This window comes from Hipposideros armiger, unplaced genomic scaffold (assembly GCF_001890085.2).
Source record: "Hipposideros armiger isolate ML-2016 unplaced genomic scaffold, ASM189008v1 scaffold_142, whole genome shotgun sequence".
NCBI lineage: Eukaryota > Metazoa > Chordata > Mammalia > Chiroptera > Hipposideridae > Hipposideros > Hipposideros armiger.
The window spans coordinates 2,030,135-2,052,149 of NW_017731492.1; the positions used below are offsets into that span (position 1 = coordinate 2,030,135).

General features: G+C 39.7%; 2 protein-coding genes across 4 annotated transcripts in view; one reads left to right on the forward strand and one right to left on the reverse strand.

The window, feature by feature from the left end:
• Positions 1 to 226, forward strand: part of LOC109386956 (eukaryotic translation initiation factor 3 subunit F-like) — a 1,252-nt gene extending 1,026 nt beyond the window's left edge. Inside the window, 1 exon segment of the mRNA XM_019650593.1 lies at positions 1 to 226. This exon segment is cut by the window's left edge and continues 305 nt beyond it. Coding sequence (XP_019506138.1) covers positions 1 to 76 — 76 coding nt within the window. The 3' untranslated portion in view covers positions 77 to 226.
• The window catches only part of KLHL2 (kelch like family member 2), a 61,398-nt gene that overhangs the window by 34,911 nt on the left and 4,472 nt on the right, over positions 1 to 22,015 (reverse strand). The gene's annotated exons all lie outside the window — the stretch shown is intronic.

Sequence of the window (22,015 nt, forward strand, 5' to 3'; positions counted from 1 at the left end):
CCTGCTGATGGTGACCTACCTGGCCAACCTTACACAGTCACAGATTGCGCTCAATGAGAAGCTTGTAAACCTGTGAATGGGCCCCAAGCAGTACGCCTGCCATTCTGGGCCCAGCCCTAGGACTCAGAATGGAGTGAAGTAGAAATGGCTTCTTGTGGTTTGAGTCACACTGAGTCAGTCAACTGCTTGTGACTCTAAATAAACATAGCTTAACTTTTGTAAATGAAAAAAAAAAAAAAAAGGAAACCATAACAGGTAATTGCCAAAGAATAACTTTTTCATTTGTATTTTAATTTTAATAACTCCAAGAAATTTTATATTAGTTGTAGGTTATTCAATGGGATTTAGCCAGTATCTTCACTATAAATACTATATCCAACAACACTACAACTGCTTTTCAAATAGGTCAGTGATGAAAACACTTTTCCTTATAAGTGAATTAGCACAGTGCTATGTTAAGGACCGTATTTGAAAGTCAAATTCAGGAGGAAAACCTCATAAGAAGAAGTTCTCGAACATCTGCTGTTCTTTTATAAAAGCGAAAAGGAAAAAAAAAAGCTTCAACTATTAGAACAATGGTCACTTTTAGAGAAGATCATATTAACATAAAAAAATAAACAAAACCTAAGTTCCCTCAGTAATTGACTTTCATACAGGCCAAGCTGCAGCCAAAAGAAAAGAAACAGTAGCTTGGAAAATCTTATACAATTGTCTGAAATCTACATAACAAGTCCTAAATGTGGAAGAGAAAGAGGGTGCTGTGTCTTTCTGTAACACAAACTACTCTATTTTCTTAAAGGAACCGCAGAAGCTGTAACTCTCAGACCTAAAGGCTACATGTGTGTCCACGTGTACACAATCAAATGGCCATGAATTAAGGACAAAGAGGATAACTTATTCTGTTTTAGTCCAACTAATATTCATATTTTCTGAAAAATTAAAAACAGTATCTAGAGAAAGTGCCTTTTCCTTCTGAATTTAGGAAAAATAAAGTGCAAATAAAGCTGTTTATAGCCAAACCTTTCATATAATATGTATAGTGTGTTTCATTATGTTATGAGAATGAATCTCCATGGAAGGCTTTAGTTGAAGATAATTTGCCAATTGGAGGGTTTTCTACACTGGTGTAATTGTGCTCTGAAGCAACGTAAAGGACATTTCACGCTGCTTAACAGCGCAACCATTTAATTCAACAAATGTATACAGTTAAGAAAGTGGTCTTCAAGGTAAGATTCAATCTCTGTGAAATTTGCAAAAAAAGTAACAATCACCCATCTAATCAGCATTTTCCCAGTGACAACACAGCTTAGTACAGTAGTATGCAAATTGATTGGTAACACAAAAAGACAGAGATACTTGGGGGGGGCGGGGAAGTAGCTGAACAGAAATAGGCTCACTCATGCATTGTTGGTGGGAGTGTACATTGGTTCAACTTCCATGAAGTGCAATTTGTGTATTTCAATCACAATTACAAATATCCATCCTCTGACCCAGTGGCTTAACTTACAGATACACGAATAGATGCACAAAATCTCACATGCACGAGACATTCATTACAGCATTATTGTGGGTAATAGCAGAAGTTAGAAAAAAGCCTAAATGTCCATTATAAGGAGATTGGTTAAATGCTTATAATCATACATTCAATGGAGTACTGTGAAGTCATTCGAAAGAACGAAGAAACTATATGAATGGGATAATTTCTAAGAAATATCCCTAAGTGAAAAAAAAAAAATCAGTGATCAGTTCAAACTACACTGACATACACACCCACTTATACACACATTCATCTAAAAAGACAGCCATAGCAGGCTTTAAAATGTTTTATTGTGCTTCATTAATTTTAACTTCACTGCCAAATCCAGAGCACCCTTTCCAAGAGATTGAAATTCATAAAACTTTGGCTCTCAGATCTGGAGAGAATATAACAAGTCAGGTAGGCCAGAAATATAAAAATTATTTAAATTGTAGGTCATGTAGCTTGAAATTCACATATAATTTTGATTGATGACAATGATGACTCAAGGGCTTCCATGCTTGACAAACATATATTAAATACACCTTAAATGTTAGTCAAATGTATAAAACAAGTTTATTCATCTTTTCCTTCTGTCACTAAATCCTTCAAAAATGCCTCCATTTTATGATGCGGTTTTACTAAGACTAAAATTCAAGAGCTCGTAATTATGAAATTAATTACATACAGCTTCAAAACAATAATTGGCCTAGGCTTACTAACACAATCCCTGGTGACCATCGGTCACTCATGATGAAAGCAGGAAAGCAGCTAGGGCCACATAAACTTTCTAGATTACTCTGTGTATTAGTTAGATGGCCAGCTGAAGCAAAACAAAATAAAAAACGCTCTCAATTCCAGATGAACCATGGCCCACCATCAGAACCACTCAAACAGCTGGCAGTCTATAAGCTGGATGCTTTGGGGTCAAATCAAATCAAACCTTCCAATTTGATGAAGGAACCAATTCCTAGAGCGGCAAAAGACTTGACCAAGTCATACAGCTGGTCATTGGAAAGCTAGGGATATAATCAAATTCACCAACTCTTTGGTCTATTGTTTGTTGCATTACCTTGCACCCTCCATCTCAAGATACAGAATAGAAGTGCTTCTCTGATTTCTAAATCTCCAATATTGTTCTTTCAGCAAGAGTAATAAAGATAATAATCATTCAACAATGCATTCTTTTAATTACTCAGTTTCCATTAACTGAGTTAATTACTGTGCCGGACACTGTGCCAAGCACTTGATGGGTAATGATACCTCATTATCCCCATTACACACAAGTGAACACAGAGGCTTGGAGAAGTTGGGTAATTTGCCCAAGGTCACATACCTGGTAGGGGACAGCTCGAGTTGGCTATGAACTCAGTATTAACCAAAGTAGATATAATGCTCGTAGATGGCACACAGACAAACATTCTCATGTTAATAGTCACGAATCTGTTTTTAAAGTTACCTTGCATTTATTTTAAAAATATAAATTATTTCTTAATTAATTTAAGCAAAAATTGAGTCAATGTAGAGAAAAACATTAAATGATAGTATCAGTGGACAGAATAGAACAAAATCATACAGATGACACACAAATTACTGAACTTAATAAAACATCGATTTGGGAGCTCAGATTTAGTACTGCAGCTTTCAACATCTGACATCATTCTGATTTCTGTAGTTTTTATACATCACTGAAAAGAAAGAATGTGCTTTAATCTGGGGCTTTCATAACCCCATTGTTTATTTTCTATAAAGCGGATAAACTGTACTATTAGTAATAAATGTGGGAAACAACTGGTAATGTAAAGAGGTGGTTTCTTAACTTTTTTTTTTTTAAATTTTTATTGGGGAATCAGGGAAGAACAGACAAGTTGCTGTCCTTTTGTTCTTCAGTCTAGTTGTGGAGGACGTCGCTTCACTGGCCCATGTTGGTATTATCACTGTGCTCTTTCCAGGTGAGGCAGTCGCTCGCCAGCCATTGGACGGCGGCTCATCGCGGCTCACAGCAGCTCACACCAGCTGCCAGCCAGCCCCACTGCAGCGTACGCCGTCACCAGCAACTCACAGCAGCCCAGCTCCAGGTCAAGCTGTTGTTCACCATCTTAGCTGTAGAGGGAGCAGCGTCACTGGCCCTCATGTGGGATCTGAACCGAAGCCCTGCTGCTCAGAGCTGGCATCTCAAGCCAACTTTTAACCAACATGCCACTCGGCCAGCCCTTAACTTTCTATTTAGATCAAAAAAATATCTTGGGCTTTGTAATCAAGATGTCTGAAGAATAAATTTATGTGTTTAAAACTAATTTTTTCTGGGCTGGTCGAGTGGCGCGTTGGTTAAGAACTGGCTTGGGATGCTAGAGGGCCCGGTTCAGACCCACATATGAGGGCCAGTGACACTGCCCTCTACAGCTAAGATGCTGAACAACAGCTCGACCTGGAGCTGGGCTGCCATGGGTCGCCGGAGACGGCATAGGCTGCAGTCCCCTGCTGCAGTGGGCTGCCATAAGCTACCGTGTGTAGCCGGCAGCCAGCGTGAGCGACCAGCAGCTGCCATGAGCGGCTGTCCAGAGGCCGGCGACTGATCTGCCTCGCCCGGGAAGAGCGCAATGATGGTGCCAACATGGGCCAGTGAAGCAACAAAATGACAGCAACTTGTCTGTTCCCCTTCCCCCGATTCCCCAGCGCTGTTCCCCTCCCCCAATTCCCCAATAAAATCTTTAAAAAAAAACCCTAATTTTTTCTGAGTTCTATAGAGCAAAGAAGCAGTTGAATAGGGCTGTTTCTTATATGAGGTGAAATTATATTGATACAATAATTTCCATTGGCTTCATTTTCCATATGCTTCACTGGTGTTAACCCTGAGATTGATGAAAATAACCCTAAAGCACCCTAAGATCCTGGAGTATATTCCAAAACATCCTAGAAAAAGCTATTATATTTGCTATATGTTCTGAATGTTAAATGATATATTCTAAGAACCTAAAAGTGATTAATTCCCATATATTGAGGGAGGGCCACATTCCAAACGCTAAAACATTTTTTTTCAGGTATGTTGAGCCCTAAGAAAAAATGTAAAGTTGGTTAAGAGCTCGCTCAAGAGTGGGAGCTCTGAGCAACAGCGGTTCGATGCCCGGCCCGCTGAGCTGCCTCTGAGCTGCCAACAGGTAGCAGGATGGCTCAGCTAAAAAAAAAAACAAATGTAAAGCAGACAGTTTGCCTTGGGCCTGGCCCTCCCCTGTCCTTCCTGCGGCCTCCTCCCTACATGCATCTGCTTTAGTTCCACTCCATCACCCCTGAGCTCTCCACTAGACCCTGGCGTGCTCACCATGGTCCCAGTCCCTTTCGGGCCAGTACTAAGAATAGCAGTGCTCCACTTCATTTGCTTCGTAACACTTACCACTGTCAAAACTGATCTTATGCATTTGCTCCCATGTTTATTGTCTGTCTCCCTGCAAAAGAATATCTTCTCTACGACAGTAATCACATCTGTTACCCCCTGCTATATCCTCAGGTACTGGAATAATATCTAGTGCCTAATAAGTAAATCAACCTGAATGTAAATTAATTTGTTACTCTTGTGAATGTTTATATTTTTAAAAAGATAGAACTTTGAATGTTCTTTGATCCAGAAATACAAACTCAATTTCTAGAATGTATCTGTATGGGACACCTGCAAATCTTCTCGGCCCCACCTCTTGCTCAAGCCACCAGGGCGTAACCAGGGCTAAGTACGCTTTGATCACCTTTGCGAAGATGTAACTTAACAGTGCGTCACCTCAGCCCCTACCATACCTCTCTCAGGCTTCCTACCTGGGGAACTCACTGGGGTCTCACACCTGCCCAATCTGGAAGCACAGGAACAATAACGCTTGTGGAACACCCTCAACCAATAGAGAACGGTTCAAAAGCAGATGATGGATAAATACTTCCCCTTTTAATTCCCCAAGCAGATAGTTCTGAGACAAATTTCATAAGGGTCCTCCAAAGGTCCTGGCGAGAATAAACATGTCACATTTAGCTGTGGCCAGATCTATACCACATTTTGAATTGGTTTTCCCGCCTTTCCAATGCAAGTCCCTCACTCACTGACTATTGCTCTCTTAGATCACTTTCTAAATAAACTAACTGCACAAAAGCCTTGCTTCCAGGGGCATCATGGAACAAACTTGAATGTGGATATACTTAGTTATAAAAAATAAGAATAATATAGTACTGCTTATAGTATCAAAAATTAAAAAGAACTAATGTCCAATAACAAGAGACAGATGAAGTAAATTCTATATCAATAAAATTAAATACTTAATAAGTATTAAAAGATATAGTAGACAAATGTTGAGTGACTTGGAAGCTATTCCTAATATATTTAGTATAAAAAGCTAATTTCTAAACAGCATATACAGTATGATCCTCTTTTTTGTAAACACACACAGATGTAAACAGAGGCAGTGTTGGAGGAATACATCACAATTGTTAATAGGGATTATCTCTGGTTAGTGGTAGTAGGGAGGCTTTCTATTTGCTCCTTTTTACTTATTTGTATTTTCTACATTTTCTGTAACGAATATGCACCATTTAAATCATCACATATTATTTAAAAGAAAGTCCAGAAGCAGCAAGTAAAGGAAAGCCCTTCTGGATCTGTAGAATTCTAGCCAATATAAAAATAGTAAGGAGAGGGGCTGGCCGAGTGGCGCAATGGTTAAGAATTGGCTTGGGATGCCAGAGGGCCCCAGTTCGGATCCCACATATAAGGGCCAGTGACACTGCCCTCCACAGCTAAGATGCTGAACAACAGTTCAACCTGGAGCTGGGCTGCAGTGAGTCGCTGGCAACGTAGGCTGCAGCCCCTGTGGCAGTGGGTTGCCATGGGCTACCGTATGTAGCCAGCAGCCAGCGTGAGCGGCCAGCAGCAGCAGTGAGCGGCTGTCCAGAAGCCGACGACTGATCTGCCTCACCCAGGAAGAGCGCAATGATGGTGCCAACTTGGGCCAGTGAAGCAACGTCCTCCACAACTAGACTGAAGAACAAAAGGACAGCACCTTGTCTGTTCCCCTTCCCCCAATTCCCCAGCACTGTTCCCATCCCCCCAATTCCCCAATAAAAATCTTAAAAAAAAAAAAATAGTAAGGAGAGCTATTTATTTGTGACTATTGCCCACCACTCACCGGAGACAGCCTCAGTGTCACCTGTCCTCTGAGTAGCACGAGTCTTAAACGCCTATGACCATCAAGCTAGTGTTTTGTAGAACAATAAATAAGCTCTATGCATTACTCCTCTTGTTCAAGGGAATAGCAATACATTTAAGTGCTCAGAGAAACATGAAGTAAGCGAGCATGGCCAGCTAATCAAGTAAACTTAACTTCAAATGCTATCATTTTGTTAAACAGAAAAAAAAATTTTCATCTAGATATGCTGATTTCCAACATAAGGAGACACATAAAACCCTAAACATTGGATAATACAGAGATGCTTTCTGCAGTGCAGTGAACAAAGAAGTGGGGGAAAGCTACCACTGATTAGTGAAGACAAGTAGAACACTAGACACAGAAGACACCCGAACCAAACAATTAGCACCCAGATGACACTCGTACACCAGCTGCATATTTTAAAGTGAGATGCTTTCGTCCTACTTCATGTTGTTTGACAAGCCAAATTACACATAAGATGTTTCACTTAGACAAGTACACTCCTTCTGCATGGCTAGTAGGATCTGTAGTTTATTTTCAGCTTGGGCATTTACTCCATTGCGGGAAATGATTTATGCAGTAAGTCTCTTCAATCCTCAGCCATTAGCAATGTGTTTATTAGAAGTTACGAACAACGGGTCTTACTGCTCCATATATAAGATTTTCAGATGTCTATGAAAACATGCAAACATGAACCTCACAACTCAGTCCCTGTGAACATTAAAGTAAGTGCACTGCAAAAAAGCAGATTTTTATTAATTTCCAAGCTATTTTATATTCCTATCAGAAGCACCTATTTATTTAAAGTGCAAAGGCCTTGAATACCAGGAAGGACCTGAAAACAAACAAGGAAACAGCTGTCCAAACGACATGATCCGAGAGAAGAAATTACCCCCACACTTAAAGAAGCTATTTGTCATTGGACTAAAAAAGTCTCATTATAAAATATAATCTGTAACTTTCATTAGCATACATCTTCTAAAATCTGCATTAGGTCCCCAATTTATAAATAAGTCACCCTCCACAAGTTTATTTGTTTTCAATTGGCTGCTTGATGCACATTACACATTTACTCATAGAAACAGTATTACAAATAGTTACAAACCACACTATCCATGAACATAATATTACTGCTTGACTTCTGTGACCTCAGTGGGTGTCAGGCACGTGGAAGAAGGAAGAAGCAAGCTTCCTTCCTCTTTCTGGGATGTAGACCCGGCTCAGTGCAGTTTTGAAATAGGAAGTGTTTGTCCTTGGCATCCTGCCACCTCATTGGCACTTCTGCATCTCAAAACCTTGGCCACCCAGGAGACAGCCCTCTGCTCTGTGCACCCACCAATGACTCTCCACCCAGATCCGCCTTTCCTGATTGCTAACTTTTTCACCCTCTAAATATAACACACCTACCTCACCTCCACCTCCCAGCACACTCCTACCCAAGGTCCATCCCTCAGGACAGCAACTGACAACAGGGTCAAAAGGAAAGCCATCTTGTTATTAATTCATATTAATGATTAATAAGGCATCATCTTCCAGGACAAATCCCTTGCAGAGGTATTTAAAGTTTTAAGAGAGGCTAAGTCTAAAGCAGAATACATCTGTAATTCATGTCATTTCTAATAGTATAATAAATGAAAGGGGAAAGCAAAGGGAGATGGAGAAAAAGATTTGGAAGCAGTGTGGTTTTCAGGTAGGCTGAAAGCCACCTCTCCTAGACTATCCTTTTTACAGCTGCTTCTTCCATTATTTTTAACCCAAGGTTTCTCTAAATCTCCAACTTATTCAACAGTGGCTCAAATGTATAATGAAAATGGCATCCACCGTATAGAGGTGTTGAAAAAATTAAATTAGTTGGTCAACCATTCAACACAATGCCTGGCACACTGACCAGAATAGCACATTAATACTAATTCAAGGCTTTTTTATCTTGGATTGAAGTGAATATTTAATCCCATGACAACAAAATGCCAGGATTTCCTCTCTCCCTCCAGTCTATGCCAGCTCATTCACAACAAGCATAAGGTTGCTTTCTTTTTTGATCAAATATTCCAAAATATATACATATATATATAAAATCAGGAACAACTTGGAAAAGAACAAACACATCATTCAAAGATAGGCAATAGGGCTGGCCGAGTGGCTCAGCTGGTTAAGAGTTAGCTTAAGAGTGCAAGCTCTGAGCAACAGAACCACTGGTTCGATTCCCACATGGGCCAGTGACGCTGCACCCAAGCTGAGCTGTCAATAAGCTGCCAACAGGTGGCAGGATGTCTCAGGTGGTGAGAGCATGTGCTCCTAACAACAAAATTCGATGGTGGGCTATGCCCGCCGGCAACTAAGACTGAGCACAGCATCTTGAGCTTAGAGGCCATGAGCTGCCGACAAGCAGCCAGATGGCTACTGGCGTCCTCCACAACTAAGATTGAAGAACAACAACTTGGCTGGTCCCCCTCCCTGATTCCCCAGTTAAAAAAAAAGTGGGGGGAAATACATTTGATACCTCATTAGTTAGCAAATAAATGTAAGTTAAAATAATGAGAACATATTTTATCACTATTGATACAATTTTTTTTTTAACAACATACATTCAGATCAAGGTATAGTAAGCCTTGGCCACTAGCACACTTTTGTCATCTGTAAACTGGCCAACTCTCTTAGGAAGCAAATAGGCAACATTCATCAACAGATGCCATACAATATAAAAGTTTAAAGCCTTTGACCCTGAAAGTATATTTCTGAAGAGCTACCCTAAGAAAACAGTTCCAAAAAAAATGGAATAGGCTACAATCCATGAATTTTATTTTAGCATTACTTGTAAGAGTAGGGAAAAAAAACAGAAACCACTAAAGATTTAACAATATGGCAACAATTAAGTAAATTATGTTCAATCCACATGATAAAAAATTACAATCAATGAAGGGCGATGAAGACTAATGATGGTTTGAAAAAAACTAATATTTCTAAAATATTTACAATAACATATAATCATATTATAAAATTAAATGAATACAAAGCTTTAACCTATAATCCCATTAGAAAATCTTAATGGACATCAAGTTCCTTTGATCTCAAGGAACTGGAAAGTAAGAAAGTTGACAGAAACAGAAGAAACAACTGAACACTTCCACAGGATTTATTTTTTCTAACAGTAGTGGATGTAAGTAATGACAGTGGTCTATACTGATCTTTTTTTTTTTAGATTTTTTTTTTATTGGGGAATTGGGGGGATGGGAACAGTGCTGGGGAATTGGGGGAAGGGGAACAGACAAGTTGCTGTCCTTTTGTTCTTCAATCTAGTTGTGGAGGACGTTGCTTCACTGGCCCAAGTTGGCACCATCATTGCCCTCTTCCCAGGCGAGGCAGATTAGTCGCCGGCTTCTGGATGGCCGCTCACTGCGGCTGCTGGCTACACACGGTAGCCCATCACAACCCACTGCCACAGGGGCTGCAGCCTATGCCATCGCCGGCGACCCACAGCAGCCCAGCTCCAGGTTGAGCTGTTGTTCAGCATCTTAGCTGTGGAGGGCAGTGTCACTGGCCCTCATATGTGGGATCCGAACTGGGGCCCTCTGGTGTCCCAAGCCAGTTCTTAACCATTGCACCGCGACTCGGCCAGCCCTATACTGATCTTTTCAGGAGAGCCTGGCTCCCCGCCCTTGCATCCATCAGCTAGCTCCCTGGCTGGCAGCACTGGATCTGGATGCAATCCTGTCTCTAATCAGAGAGAATGTCTGGGCCATAACTAGCAGCTCCACCCTGTCCCTAACGTGACCTTGGGCACTGTGATCCCTTGTTCCCCAGACCCAGTTCCAGCCCATCTGCCCCTTGCTGCCTCTGACTAGGGCCCTTCTCCCAGGGGGCATCATTAGCCTGGCCCTACTGTGCTGTGCACTGACCAGTTCTCCCAGAGGCTGAAATCCTGCCCAAGTCCCTGCCCAGAAGATGCACAGTTCTTGTTTCCAGGCTCCTCTCCTGTCCCACTCCTACCAGGACCCGCTGCTTGGCTCAGCGTCCATTCATCAAACAGGACCTGCCTATCCTAGTGGGCATTCCCTCATTATTCATTTAACAAGTATTTATTGAGCTTCTAATAAATACCAATCACCAGTCTAAGTTCTAGGGATATGGCAGCTGGACAAATTTATCAGCCATCCTAGAGTCTAGACTCTAACAGCGCTTACATTTAGTACGGACATCTGCAGTGTCCTTCATCCCAGCACTCCTGCCCTTCAAAGTCTAAAGTCCAAAGGCGCTAAAGAACTCAGGAGCTGTAGACATTAATTCCCAATCTGTCACCGAGTTCCTATAAAGCCTCAGGGGCAGAATACAGTGAGTATGAAAAGAATGGAGAATGGAAACCACACCACAGACTCTGGATTCAGAGAGCTCTGGCTTTGAGTCATGGATGTGTGCCATACTAACTGCGTGACCCTAGAAAATCACTTAGCCCCTCTGAGTTGCAATTCTCTGATTTATAAAAAACAACTCTGTCCAGGATGCTATAACAACTAAATGAGGTCAGTACTTAGCAAAGTGACTGGAAAATGGGCAGTCCCTTCTTCCCAAATGAATATTTTATTCTATTTCTACTATCATCAGAATTAATCTACTTTATCTCTTATCCTTCAATCCTTCCTCTCGAAAATTACTACAAATCAAAAAACAGGACTGCTAGTCTCTTGATTAACTCATCATGCATTTTACTCCTATAAATCAGAATTTGGATCTCCACTGGATTATCTAGGATTCTTCCTTTCCACAACCTCAGAATTTCATGAATAACTAAAGAACAGACTAACAGACTATCACTGACTCCATACCCACCTTCCAAAAACTGGGTAGATCAAGGTGGTAAAATTGAGGCATCAACCCAGTGTCTAAAGAAAAAAATTGGGACCAACGACTATCTTCAGGAGGCCTCAAAGTATTTTTTTAAAAATTTAAACACAAGCAAGCCAGTTTGAGGGACCAAGTTCATCAGTTAACTCAAAGAACAGAGGTAAAATACAATGCTCTTAATATAAAGGACTAATGACACCTCTGGCTTTTCACATCTGGTGATGCATGGATAGGATATACGAGTATTTATATCTTGGATGGTAATCGCCAAATTAACTGACAAATGTAATTGTCAAAATAATTTATCTTCATTGTCTCCTTTTTGCAGCAGCCATTCGCTAGGCCAGGGGAAGTACTTCCAACAGCTCCCAGGCCCACTGTGTTCATCACATACATCGCCCCACTCCCTCTTCTTTCCCCTCTTCTCTCTTCCTCTCGCCTTTTCCTCTATGCCTGCCCCTTTTTCATCTTCCCAAATTGATTCACAAAAAAAATAAGTTTTCATAAATTATATATCCTAAGGAAAGGCACAAGTACACTTAAACCAGATGATCTTCAGAAGCACATTAATTTTACTAGCCTGACAACTGGGATTAAGATGAGGTCCAAAAGGTAATAATATTTTTTAAATCGTATGTCAATAATGCTAGGGTTTGTAAAACCTTTGGCTGATCTGAAAGCAAATATGCCAGAACCACAGATTATTTAACAACTCTAGACTCTCCCCACCTAATCTGGTTTGGAAAGAGGGACCCTGAACACTGACAGCAAGCCTGACACAGATGGGAGATCCACTCAGGTCCATACCTAAACAACATGAGGCAAAGACCAAAAACCCAGGAAAAAATTCACCTAATACAGACTTTGATGTATTTCTAAATTCTCTCATCCCTACTCAAATTACTACCAGTCTGCTATAAGATGCTATGCCATCATCAGGATAAAGTCATTTTTTTGTTCATCAATATAGTGCCTTTTATATACCACATAAAGCTACTCAAAATGTGAATTGCAAAAATGACTAGACTGTGTGGACACCTCAGTCTAGATTACACATTTTAATAATATAAAACCACAACAAGTAACTTAATTATTAATGCTTCTGGAATACCTAGCTTTTCTCCAAACAAGAACTTAAAAAATCACTTCAAGTTTAATGTGCATCTAGTTTCATAAGATGTTCTTATAATAAAGCTTCTAGATTTTCTTAAATTAGCTGAGCTCAATGGCTCCTTCCATACTAAATTTTAAATAATAAGCTTTTCATGTGTTCTGTACTCTTAACTTATATAGAGTAAAAGATCATTTAACTGCATGATTAGAGAATGAATGCTCTCACTGGCCAAATATTTTTATTAAAATTATGATTACCAAGTTCCGACTTAAAATAAAATACACAACTCAGTAATAATTTAAAATTTTATAGTAATTATTAATGGAAAAGAAACATCACTTTGTGCCTCTGGATAATAATAATAAACTTAAATTATCACTATCCTGGTAAAGTGACAAAATACTAGGTTAATGGATTTCTGGGTATTAGAATGTCAGATAAATTCACTTCAATGATATGCTTCTCCGTTGCTGAACCATAATCCACCACTAATCCTGAAGGTTTGACTCAAAGCATTTTAATGTACTTTTTTAAGTTTTAACCTGTGTTTTCCAAGCAAATAATCTGCTAAACCCTTTTACTCACAAAGGATTTACTCTCTATCTTATGTGAGTAACAGAACATGAATGGACAAACAATAAGCCTTCCATAGACTCTGGTGGGAGACATATCACGTTTCCTCCAGCCACCACATGTCAAATTAATGGAAAAGGCTGTTATAAATCAAAGATATAAAACAGTACTGAAATCACCAGAGTGCTATCTCCACACTAACCCAAAAACACAAGACTTGCTGGGTGGAGAAAAATCAATAGCAAATTAAGTCTTTTTTTTTGGTCACAGATATATATCCTGCTTCAAAATATAAAGAGTGAAGGAAAGGTTACATGAGCCATTTTTTACCCAGTGATCCCAAACAATTTCAATGAGTTCTTCTTTCTTCCTCAGGGCCTCAAGTCTTTTTTTATTGCTGCCCCATATCTTATTTCTGCTCAGCATTCATAGAGAACGTCAATATTTTCACAAGCTATAATTGGTATATTTTATAGCATTTCTATAAAGTTTCAAGGCATTATTAGCTTTATATAATAGCTGAAAAATAGAAAGGTTAATGTCTTAACTAAGGCCATTCTTCAAGTCAATGGTAAATTCAAGATTTGAGCTCTGAATTCTAATGTGATGATGGCCAGAGTCCAGTACTTCATGACATTTTCTGGCATAGAGGCAATCCAAGGGCCCCTGATTATTACCTGAGCTGTTCAACAGTAATTTAAGTATGCAGCGTTGTTATACATGCAACTTAAGTGATTTTATCCTAAGATCCCACTAAAAACATTTACAAAACTGTTCATAGTAGATGTTTTTGTTCACCTTGAAGATGAGCCTTCTACTGAGTTCCTCTGGTACTTGGACAACTTCTACATGTGTGGCCAAGAGTGGAAAATGGAATTCAATCAAGATAACTGAAGGGTGGATCTGGAACATGACTATAACAAGCTTAAAACATAAACAACTGTATATTGTTGTTTTTGTCAGAAGAAATTATTTTTAACCTAAGGTGCAAAACGGTCCACATTCTTAGATTTCCATATGGAGATAGAGGAGAATTCAAAATACTCAGGCCCCGACCCTCTAGATGAATGCTAGCCTCAGTGAGCCACTGGGGCTGGTAGTTTGTCACATCCTCCAGTGCTTGAGGGCAGAAAAAGACAGCTACCAGATTGTAAAATATTCAGAAGTGGGTTTATCTGAAGAGCAATCATTTGTCACTTTTTCCAGTATCTCATGAGGTGGAGAGACATTAAAATTGATGGCACTCGATCAATGATCAATATTCTAGTCACTAGAAATGTGTGTTTTAGAGTGGGATGACAGCTCGTTAGGGCCCTCCCTTATGCATTTGAAGTAAACTCCCCTTCTCAGTGACTCCATGCTCATCAAACGATCCTGTGATTACGAATTCTATCACTTAGGTACCTAGATCCTAGGAATGATGCACATTGGATAATGTATGTGTACAGTCACCAGAAACACCTAGTACCATGGAAAGGTAATAGATTATAAAAGCTCTCAGGAGAGAGGCCTTGTCTGTCTTGACTGTCTTGCTTGACATTGTATCACTGATGGCTAGAACACTGCATAGCATATAAAATGTGTTCCATTAATGTTTAATGAACTATTACTGAAAAGTGGCATTCAGCAGGATCAATACTGGCAGTGGGAAAATGAGCAAGCTCAATAGCTTAGAAGTAGGAAAGGGAAAGAGCAAGCCATGTATAAAAAGCAGCCAAATGGTGAGGCACACAGAGAAAAGATCATGTGACAACAGCGAGAAGACAGCCACCCACAAGCCTAGCCCTCAGGAGAAACCAACCCTGAAGACACCTTGATCTTGATTTCTAGCCTCCAGAACTGTGAGCAAATAAATTTCTACTGTTTAAACAAACAAACAAACAAACAAACAAACAAACAAAACCAGTCAAATGGTTATTAATCCTTACCTGATCTATCTTGGTCTAGCCACACATCTTTAAACTAACCCTGACCAAGGCTGCAAAGTGCATTAAGAGCTTATGGTCTGTAATTAATCTTTTTGCCCTAAATATCGTGTGTGCCCCAAAGCACCCTCATGCTTACCAAGACACAGTGAGAGCCCTCCAGCCCCAAAGGACTGAGCACGGCCCCAGATCCTGGGCTTGCTGTCCAATTATCTAATGGGAACACAGACTCTCCACAATCCCAAACGCACCTGGCTGTGGCCATTACAATAACCTACCCCTTACCAAGTTTCTTTCCAGACAAGAGCGAACATAGGAACTGTAGGCTTGAGTCATTGTTCACCCAGAGCAACTCTTCCTGGATCAAAGACACTGCCATCAGCTTAGGAGCGGGCACTACCATCACCATCACCATCACCACCACCACCACCACCACCACCACCACTACCTCCACCATTAACACTAACACCATGAAACTTCCTGCTGCCATCCACCCTGCAGCACCTCATTCAAGCCTGAATTTGTCACTCATCCTTGAACATTTTACTTTGGACTACATGCTACCCTCAGTTTAAAAACTATTTACTTAGAAAAAAAAAAAAAACCTATTTACTTAGTGCTTGCTCCCCTGTATCAGTGCTCCTATTCCTGGCCCCATTCATTTCTGACTCAAGCCTCAATTTTAACTAGGTTTTTAGTGAGGTCCCAGCATGTCCCACCTCTACATAAACCTGCTATCTAATGACTGATGTTCCACAAACCCTTACAGGAGAAAGAACAGAATTAAGCCCTTTTACAGACAAGAAAATGAGGCTCAGGGAAGTTCAGGAATGTGGACAAGGTCACGTGGTATTTAAACAGATTCAATACAGTCTAAATCTATCTACACTCGATCTATTATGCTTTGTTCCTTGTTCACTGTTTACAGCATCAAGACCAAGATGAGTACTAAGCAGATACACCACCAATGTCTGTTTAACTGATAGGATGTCTTCAAAATTCATTTTTAAGAGAAATATCCATCTAATGGGAATCTCATTTCAATGTTTACCTACACAATGCAGCAATACACACAGCAAAAGCACCCTTTACCAACCTCTGCTTAACCTACTCACCTGATTAACCAACTCTCCCCACGCACTCCCCAAAGTGTCCTCTCCAATATGCTTGTATACATAGTTGCACCGCCCCAACTGAGTTGCATTTGATCAGCTCATCCATGTTGGATTTGCTCCCAAATCTGTTTATGACACTGGTTACTGAAATTACATAATTTAAATAAATATACGCAATCCAAAGAAATGTGAGTGTAAAAAGAGAGCTGTTTCTATGAAAACTAAGTCGATTGCTTTAGAATCATGACCAATGTGTTAATGCTAAAAGGAAATTTTTTTTATCAAATTAGACGTGGGAGGAATTTGAAAGAGAAATTGTATAATTCGAAGATGACTTTGCACTGAGATTTCTTTTCAAGCGTCTCAGTTATTACTGCACTTAAAAAATAATGGAAAATGAGAATTGATGCATCCTTATAGTGTAGTATGTTCAAGAAGGAGCATGTGGTTCTCCAAGCAACTGACCGTACTTAAGTTTTACAACGAAAGACACATAATTGTACAGTTCCATGTTTCAGGTTAAAATAAAATATTTAGGGTGTACAGTACATATTTTCTTTTTTAATTGTTTCTCCACTTAAAGTCTTTTTTGTGCTCAGTCATGTCAATACAAGTCCTACCATGAAAGCTTCTCCCCGTGACGCCTTCCTAAAAGGATAAAACACTGTACAACAACATACTGCTAGCACTTCCTGTCTGAAACAAACAAAAACAACCTGCCCTACACCACCCATACAACACACTATGTTGAATTTTCTACTGTACTGAGATTCTGTTAAACACTCTGGTGGCTTCATTACCAATAATTTTAAATGTCTTCTGAAAAACTCTTATTGAAATGTTCCTTGTTTTATTAAAAAGATGAGATTTTTCTATTTCAAATAATTTCAATTTATACAACACATAAGTTTCATGAACTGCTTAACAGCTGTCCAGTCAATGTTATCAGATGCTTATTAAAATCTTCTAAAATGATAAAAGGTCTAATGGAGACAGAACCTGCATATGAACACTCATTAATTTGGGAATAAGAACATTTACTTACATTTCACATTGTCTATTAACATTCTTACCTTTGATTTTCACACTTATAGCAAGTGAAAAGTCTTACCTACTTCTAGCAAACCAAAACAAGTACCCAAAACCTGAGAAGTCAAAATATATGTAACAAAGTCACAAATTTAGCAATGAAGTAAATGTTTAAAAAAATTCAAGAACCTTTAGGATTCTGCAAAAATGTTAATCAACACTTCAAATGAAGAAATGTAAATCTTCAATAATTTTTGGATAATGAAAAAAAAGTTTTTCAGTTATAAGGGCATTTTTATTTTCCAATTTATAAACTCTCTTTTTAAGCAACACTAGTTAATGACAACTTAATAGCTGCTGCGTGATGCTGAACTAATTACTTAATCTTCCTGAGCTTCCTCATTTGCAAAATGGAGTAATACCTGTCTAATAAAGTGGTGAATATCAAATGAGACATATGTAAAATGCCCAGCATGTGGTTGAAAATAAACCCATATGAAAACCCTTCATATAATGAGGGTGCCAAAAACATATATACAAGTGGACATTTTGGTCAACGTTGCTCAAGCAGTAGTTCACCGTCATCAGAAGTGTCTGGATGCTGGTGGTAACCACTTTGAGCACCTTTTGTAATTGCAGAAGTCAAACGTCACTTGTATTCATCTTTTGTTTTCAGAAGATATAGACTATTACAATTTTAATACAGTTTTTTCCTTTCTTAAGATGTGTATACATTTTTCAACACCCCCAGTAGGGTATGTCCGTACACACGTGAGTGTGTGAGTGTGTGTGTGTGTGTGTGTGTGTGTGTGTGTGTGTGTGTGTGTGTATCTCCAAGCATTCTTAATAGTGAAGGGGGAGAGGCAAAGTACATGAATTCCCTGAAAATGTATGCAAAATTTTGTGCATAAATGCTTATGTGCACTTTACTTGTGTTTCTCATCAAAGTCTCAAAGGAGTCCATGACCCTCAAAGTTTAAAAGCTTACTTTATAGTAGACTTTAGCTTTCTCTATTCTCAAATTTATTATAAAATTTGATTGGAAATTCGACGCAAGCTAATTTTAAATTACTCAACAAAAAGTTCAATTAAAAGCCCAGTAATGTTAAGATTTGTTTTCTCCTTTTATTTCTCTTTTTAAAAATGAACAAACAGATTCATTTGGCTCAAATTATTCCCCAACTTTGCCATAAATAAAATACCCAAACTCAAAACCAAAGTTTCAAAACCTAAACAAAAAAACAAAAGCAACACACACACATGCATGCATGCACATATATATCAGGGAAACCCTTACCAGCCAACAATTAAAGCCCTATTACTTGTATAATGAAGTAGCAATTGGTCCTTCTTTGAAGTTAATTTTTCAAATTACTTTATTGCCTCATTCTGACTCAAAATTAACAACTTTCACTTCAAACAACTATTATATAGTCTGTGTAATAAGGATACTGTAGGGTATCACAGAAGGGACCCTAAACTAGGAATCAGGGAAACCAGGGTTATGGTCCTGTTCTGTCACTGACTGACTCTAACACAGATGGACCTCAAAATTCTATTGGCACTATGATTCCACATAAAAACAAGCAATACCAAACTCAAAGACTGATTAAGATACCTGTTATGCTTAAATTGTACTTTATTACTAAGACTCAAACTTACAAAAGGGAGGTCACCTGACAAAGAGATTTGATTCTAGGTCTAATGAGAAAACAAACCTAAAATAATAAATCTTTGAATTACAGACACTTCTGTCAGCACTCTCAAAGCAGGCATACTGAGAGCAGGCTTCCAGTTGGGGCCATTTAAAACTTTAGCTTAATAAGAACACCAGAGGGCTGGCCGAGTGGCACACTGGTTAAGAGTTGGCTTGGGGGGCCGGCCGAGTGGCTCAGTTGGTTAAGAGCTTGCTCAAGAGTGCGAGCTCTGAACAACAGGATCACAGGTTCGATTCCCAGCCCAATCTGATCTGCCGCTGAGCTGCCAACTGGTGGCAGGATGGCTCAGCTAAAAAAAAAAGAGTTGGCTTGGGACACCAGCTCTGAGCGGCAGGGCCCCAGTTCGGATCCCACATGAAGGCCAGTGATGCTGCGCCCTCTACAGCTAAGATAGTGAACAACAGCTCAACCTGGAGCTGGGCTGCCGTGAGTCGCCAGCAACAGCAGCATAGGCTGCAGTGGGCTGCCATAAACTACCGTGAGTGGCCGGCAGCCAGCATGAGCTGCTAAGAGGCACCGTGAGCGGCCAACCGGTGGCCGGCAACCAATCTGCCTCACCCGGGAAGAGCGCAATGATAATACCAACATGGGCCAGTGAAGTGACGTCGTCCACAACTAGACTGAAGAATAGAAGAACAGCAACTTGCCTGTTCCCCTTCCCCAGATTCCCCAGCGTTGTTCCCCTCTGCCAATACCCCAATAAAATCTTAAAAAAAAAAAAAGTGAACACCAGATACCTCCACCATATGCTCCTTCCCTTAAGGCGAACAGCACTTCAAGACAGTTCAAAGTACAAATAGACAAAAATTCACTACACAGAGAAAAGCAGTTTGATAGATCTTGATTGGTAGACCCTTATTTTGTATCTCATTGAAAAATACTTGTTATGGAAAAGGAAGCTTATTTTAATCGATTTTATTTCCAAACTGCCTCTTCCAAAACAAGTATTTTTTTAATAGAATATGAAATAAGGCTTTACATACCAAGATACCCCTATGCTGAAGAAACATCCCTCTTCCCCCCTGAAAAAAACAACTATACGAATGTTAAGCATTTAATAAGTCAGCCAAATACGACTCTTTGAATGTATTCCTGTAAGAGCAGCACAATGTGCACAAAAGGCAAATTAGCACGGCAAGAGGCTTTCTGAAAGGCTGTGATGATTAGGATTTCAGGACTAGAACGTGATAGATATTAAAAGAAACATGAGACGCAGCCTCCCAGTTCCTCACAGCCCATGTCTCCAGCACAAGAACTACTACCAACAGCATCCAGAGCAGAACTCACACAGTCTAGTGCAGCGGTTCACAACCTTCCTAGTGCCGTGACCCCTTAATACAGTTCCTCATGTTGTGGTGACCCCCCAACCATAAAATTACTTTCGTTGCTACTCTATAACTGTAATTTTGCTACTGTTATGAATCGTAATATAAATACCTTTTTGTTTTCCGATGGTCTTAGGTGACCCCTGTGAAAGGGTCGTTCAACCCCTAAAGGGGTCACGACCCACAGGTTGAGAACAGCTGGTCTAATGTATAAAATAAGCCGCAAAACTGCCATTCTCAGGAGCGTTTTCTCAATCCATTGAGATTTTGCTTTTGGGCAATTGTCATCACCTTGGCTCAAATAAACTCTTATAAGACTTAAAAAAAAAAGAAACCAATCAGTAATTCCTTTGTCAAAGGTCAGATAGAAGGACAGGGAAGCCCATGCACTAAAATGAATAAGAAGAGGTAGCAAAAAGAAACCCAAGGTAAGATCTGGTTGAAAACAATGCCCGAGAATCCAGCAAATAGCATGACCATAGAGAAAGCACCAGAATGAGATGACATGTTGGTACTGTTATTGCATGACATGTTCCAAAAACTTTACTCCATGTTAAAAAAAAAAAAATGTTCACCTAGCATCTGATTCACACCTTTATAGACTTCAATGTCAACCAAGGTTTTTCAAATGCCTTACCTCACGAATGGGACTTACAAGCAAAAGCTAACGAGGCCATCTGGGAAAGGCCATCCCGCAAGGAGGCCTTAATCAAAGCAAGTATTTCAGATTTAACAAGAGCATGTCCTAAGTCAAAGTGCAAAGATTTTAGTCTCTACATTTGAATTTTCTGTAACATATTTCAACTAATTATGAGGATCAAAAGATTGAACCCACAATTTCCTATTTGTGCAAGTAGAATTGAGATTATCTCTTAAGAAGTTAGTCCTAATTCTTTTTGTAGTTGTCAAAACACAGTTTACCTGTTGGAAGGAGTATAAATAAATAAATAAATAAATAAATAAATAAATAAATAAATACAGACGGACAGACTTTTAGATGGCAATTTGGCATATCGATCAAAAATCAAAATATGGTGGGCCGGCCGAGTGGCTCAGTTGGTTAAAAGCTCACTCAAGAGCTTGAGCTCTGAGTAACAGCGGTTCGAGTCTGGTCCGAGCTGAGATGCCGCTGAGCTACCAACAGGTGGCAGGATAGCTCTGCTAAAAAAAAAAAAAAATATATATATATATATATATACATCGACCTTTTGACCAACCAATTACATTTTGAAGAATCTATCCCATGAAATTTTTGGATGCAGAAAAATTCATTCTCTGCAGCATTTTTGTAAAGATGAAAAATCATATATGCCAAATAACATAATGGATACCACACAAAAGAATGATTTGTAAAAAACTCCAAGTTATTTTCTTCAGTGAAAAAAGCAAGTTGCAGGAACAAGTATAGTAAAAATATATTTATGTCAAGAAGTGTGTGTGTGGGGCTGGCCGAGTGGCGCGTTGGTTAAGAGCTGGCTTGGGACGCCACAGGACCCTAGTTCGGATCCCACATATGAGGGCCAGTGACACTGCCCTGTACAGCTAAGATGCTGAACAACAGCTCAACCTGGAGCTGGGCTGCCGGGAGTCGCCGGCGGCGTCGGCGTGGGCTGCAGCCCTTGCTGCAGCGGGTTGCCATGGGCTACCGTGTGTAGCCAGCAGCCAGCGTGAGCGGCCAGCA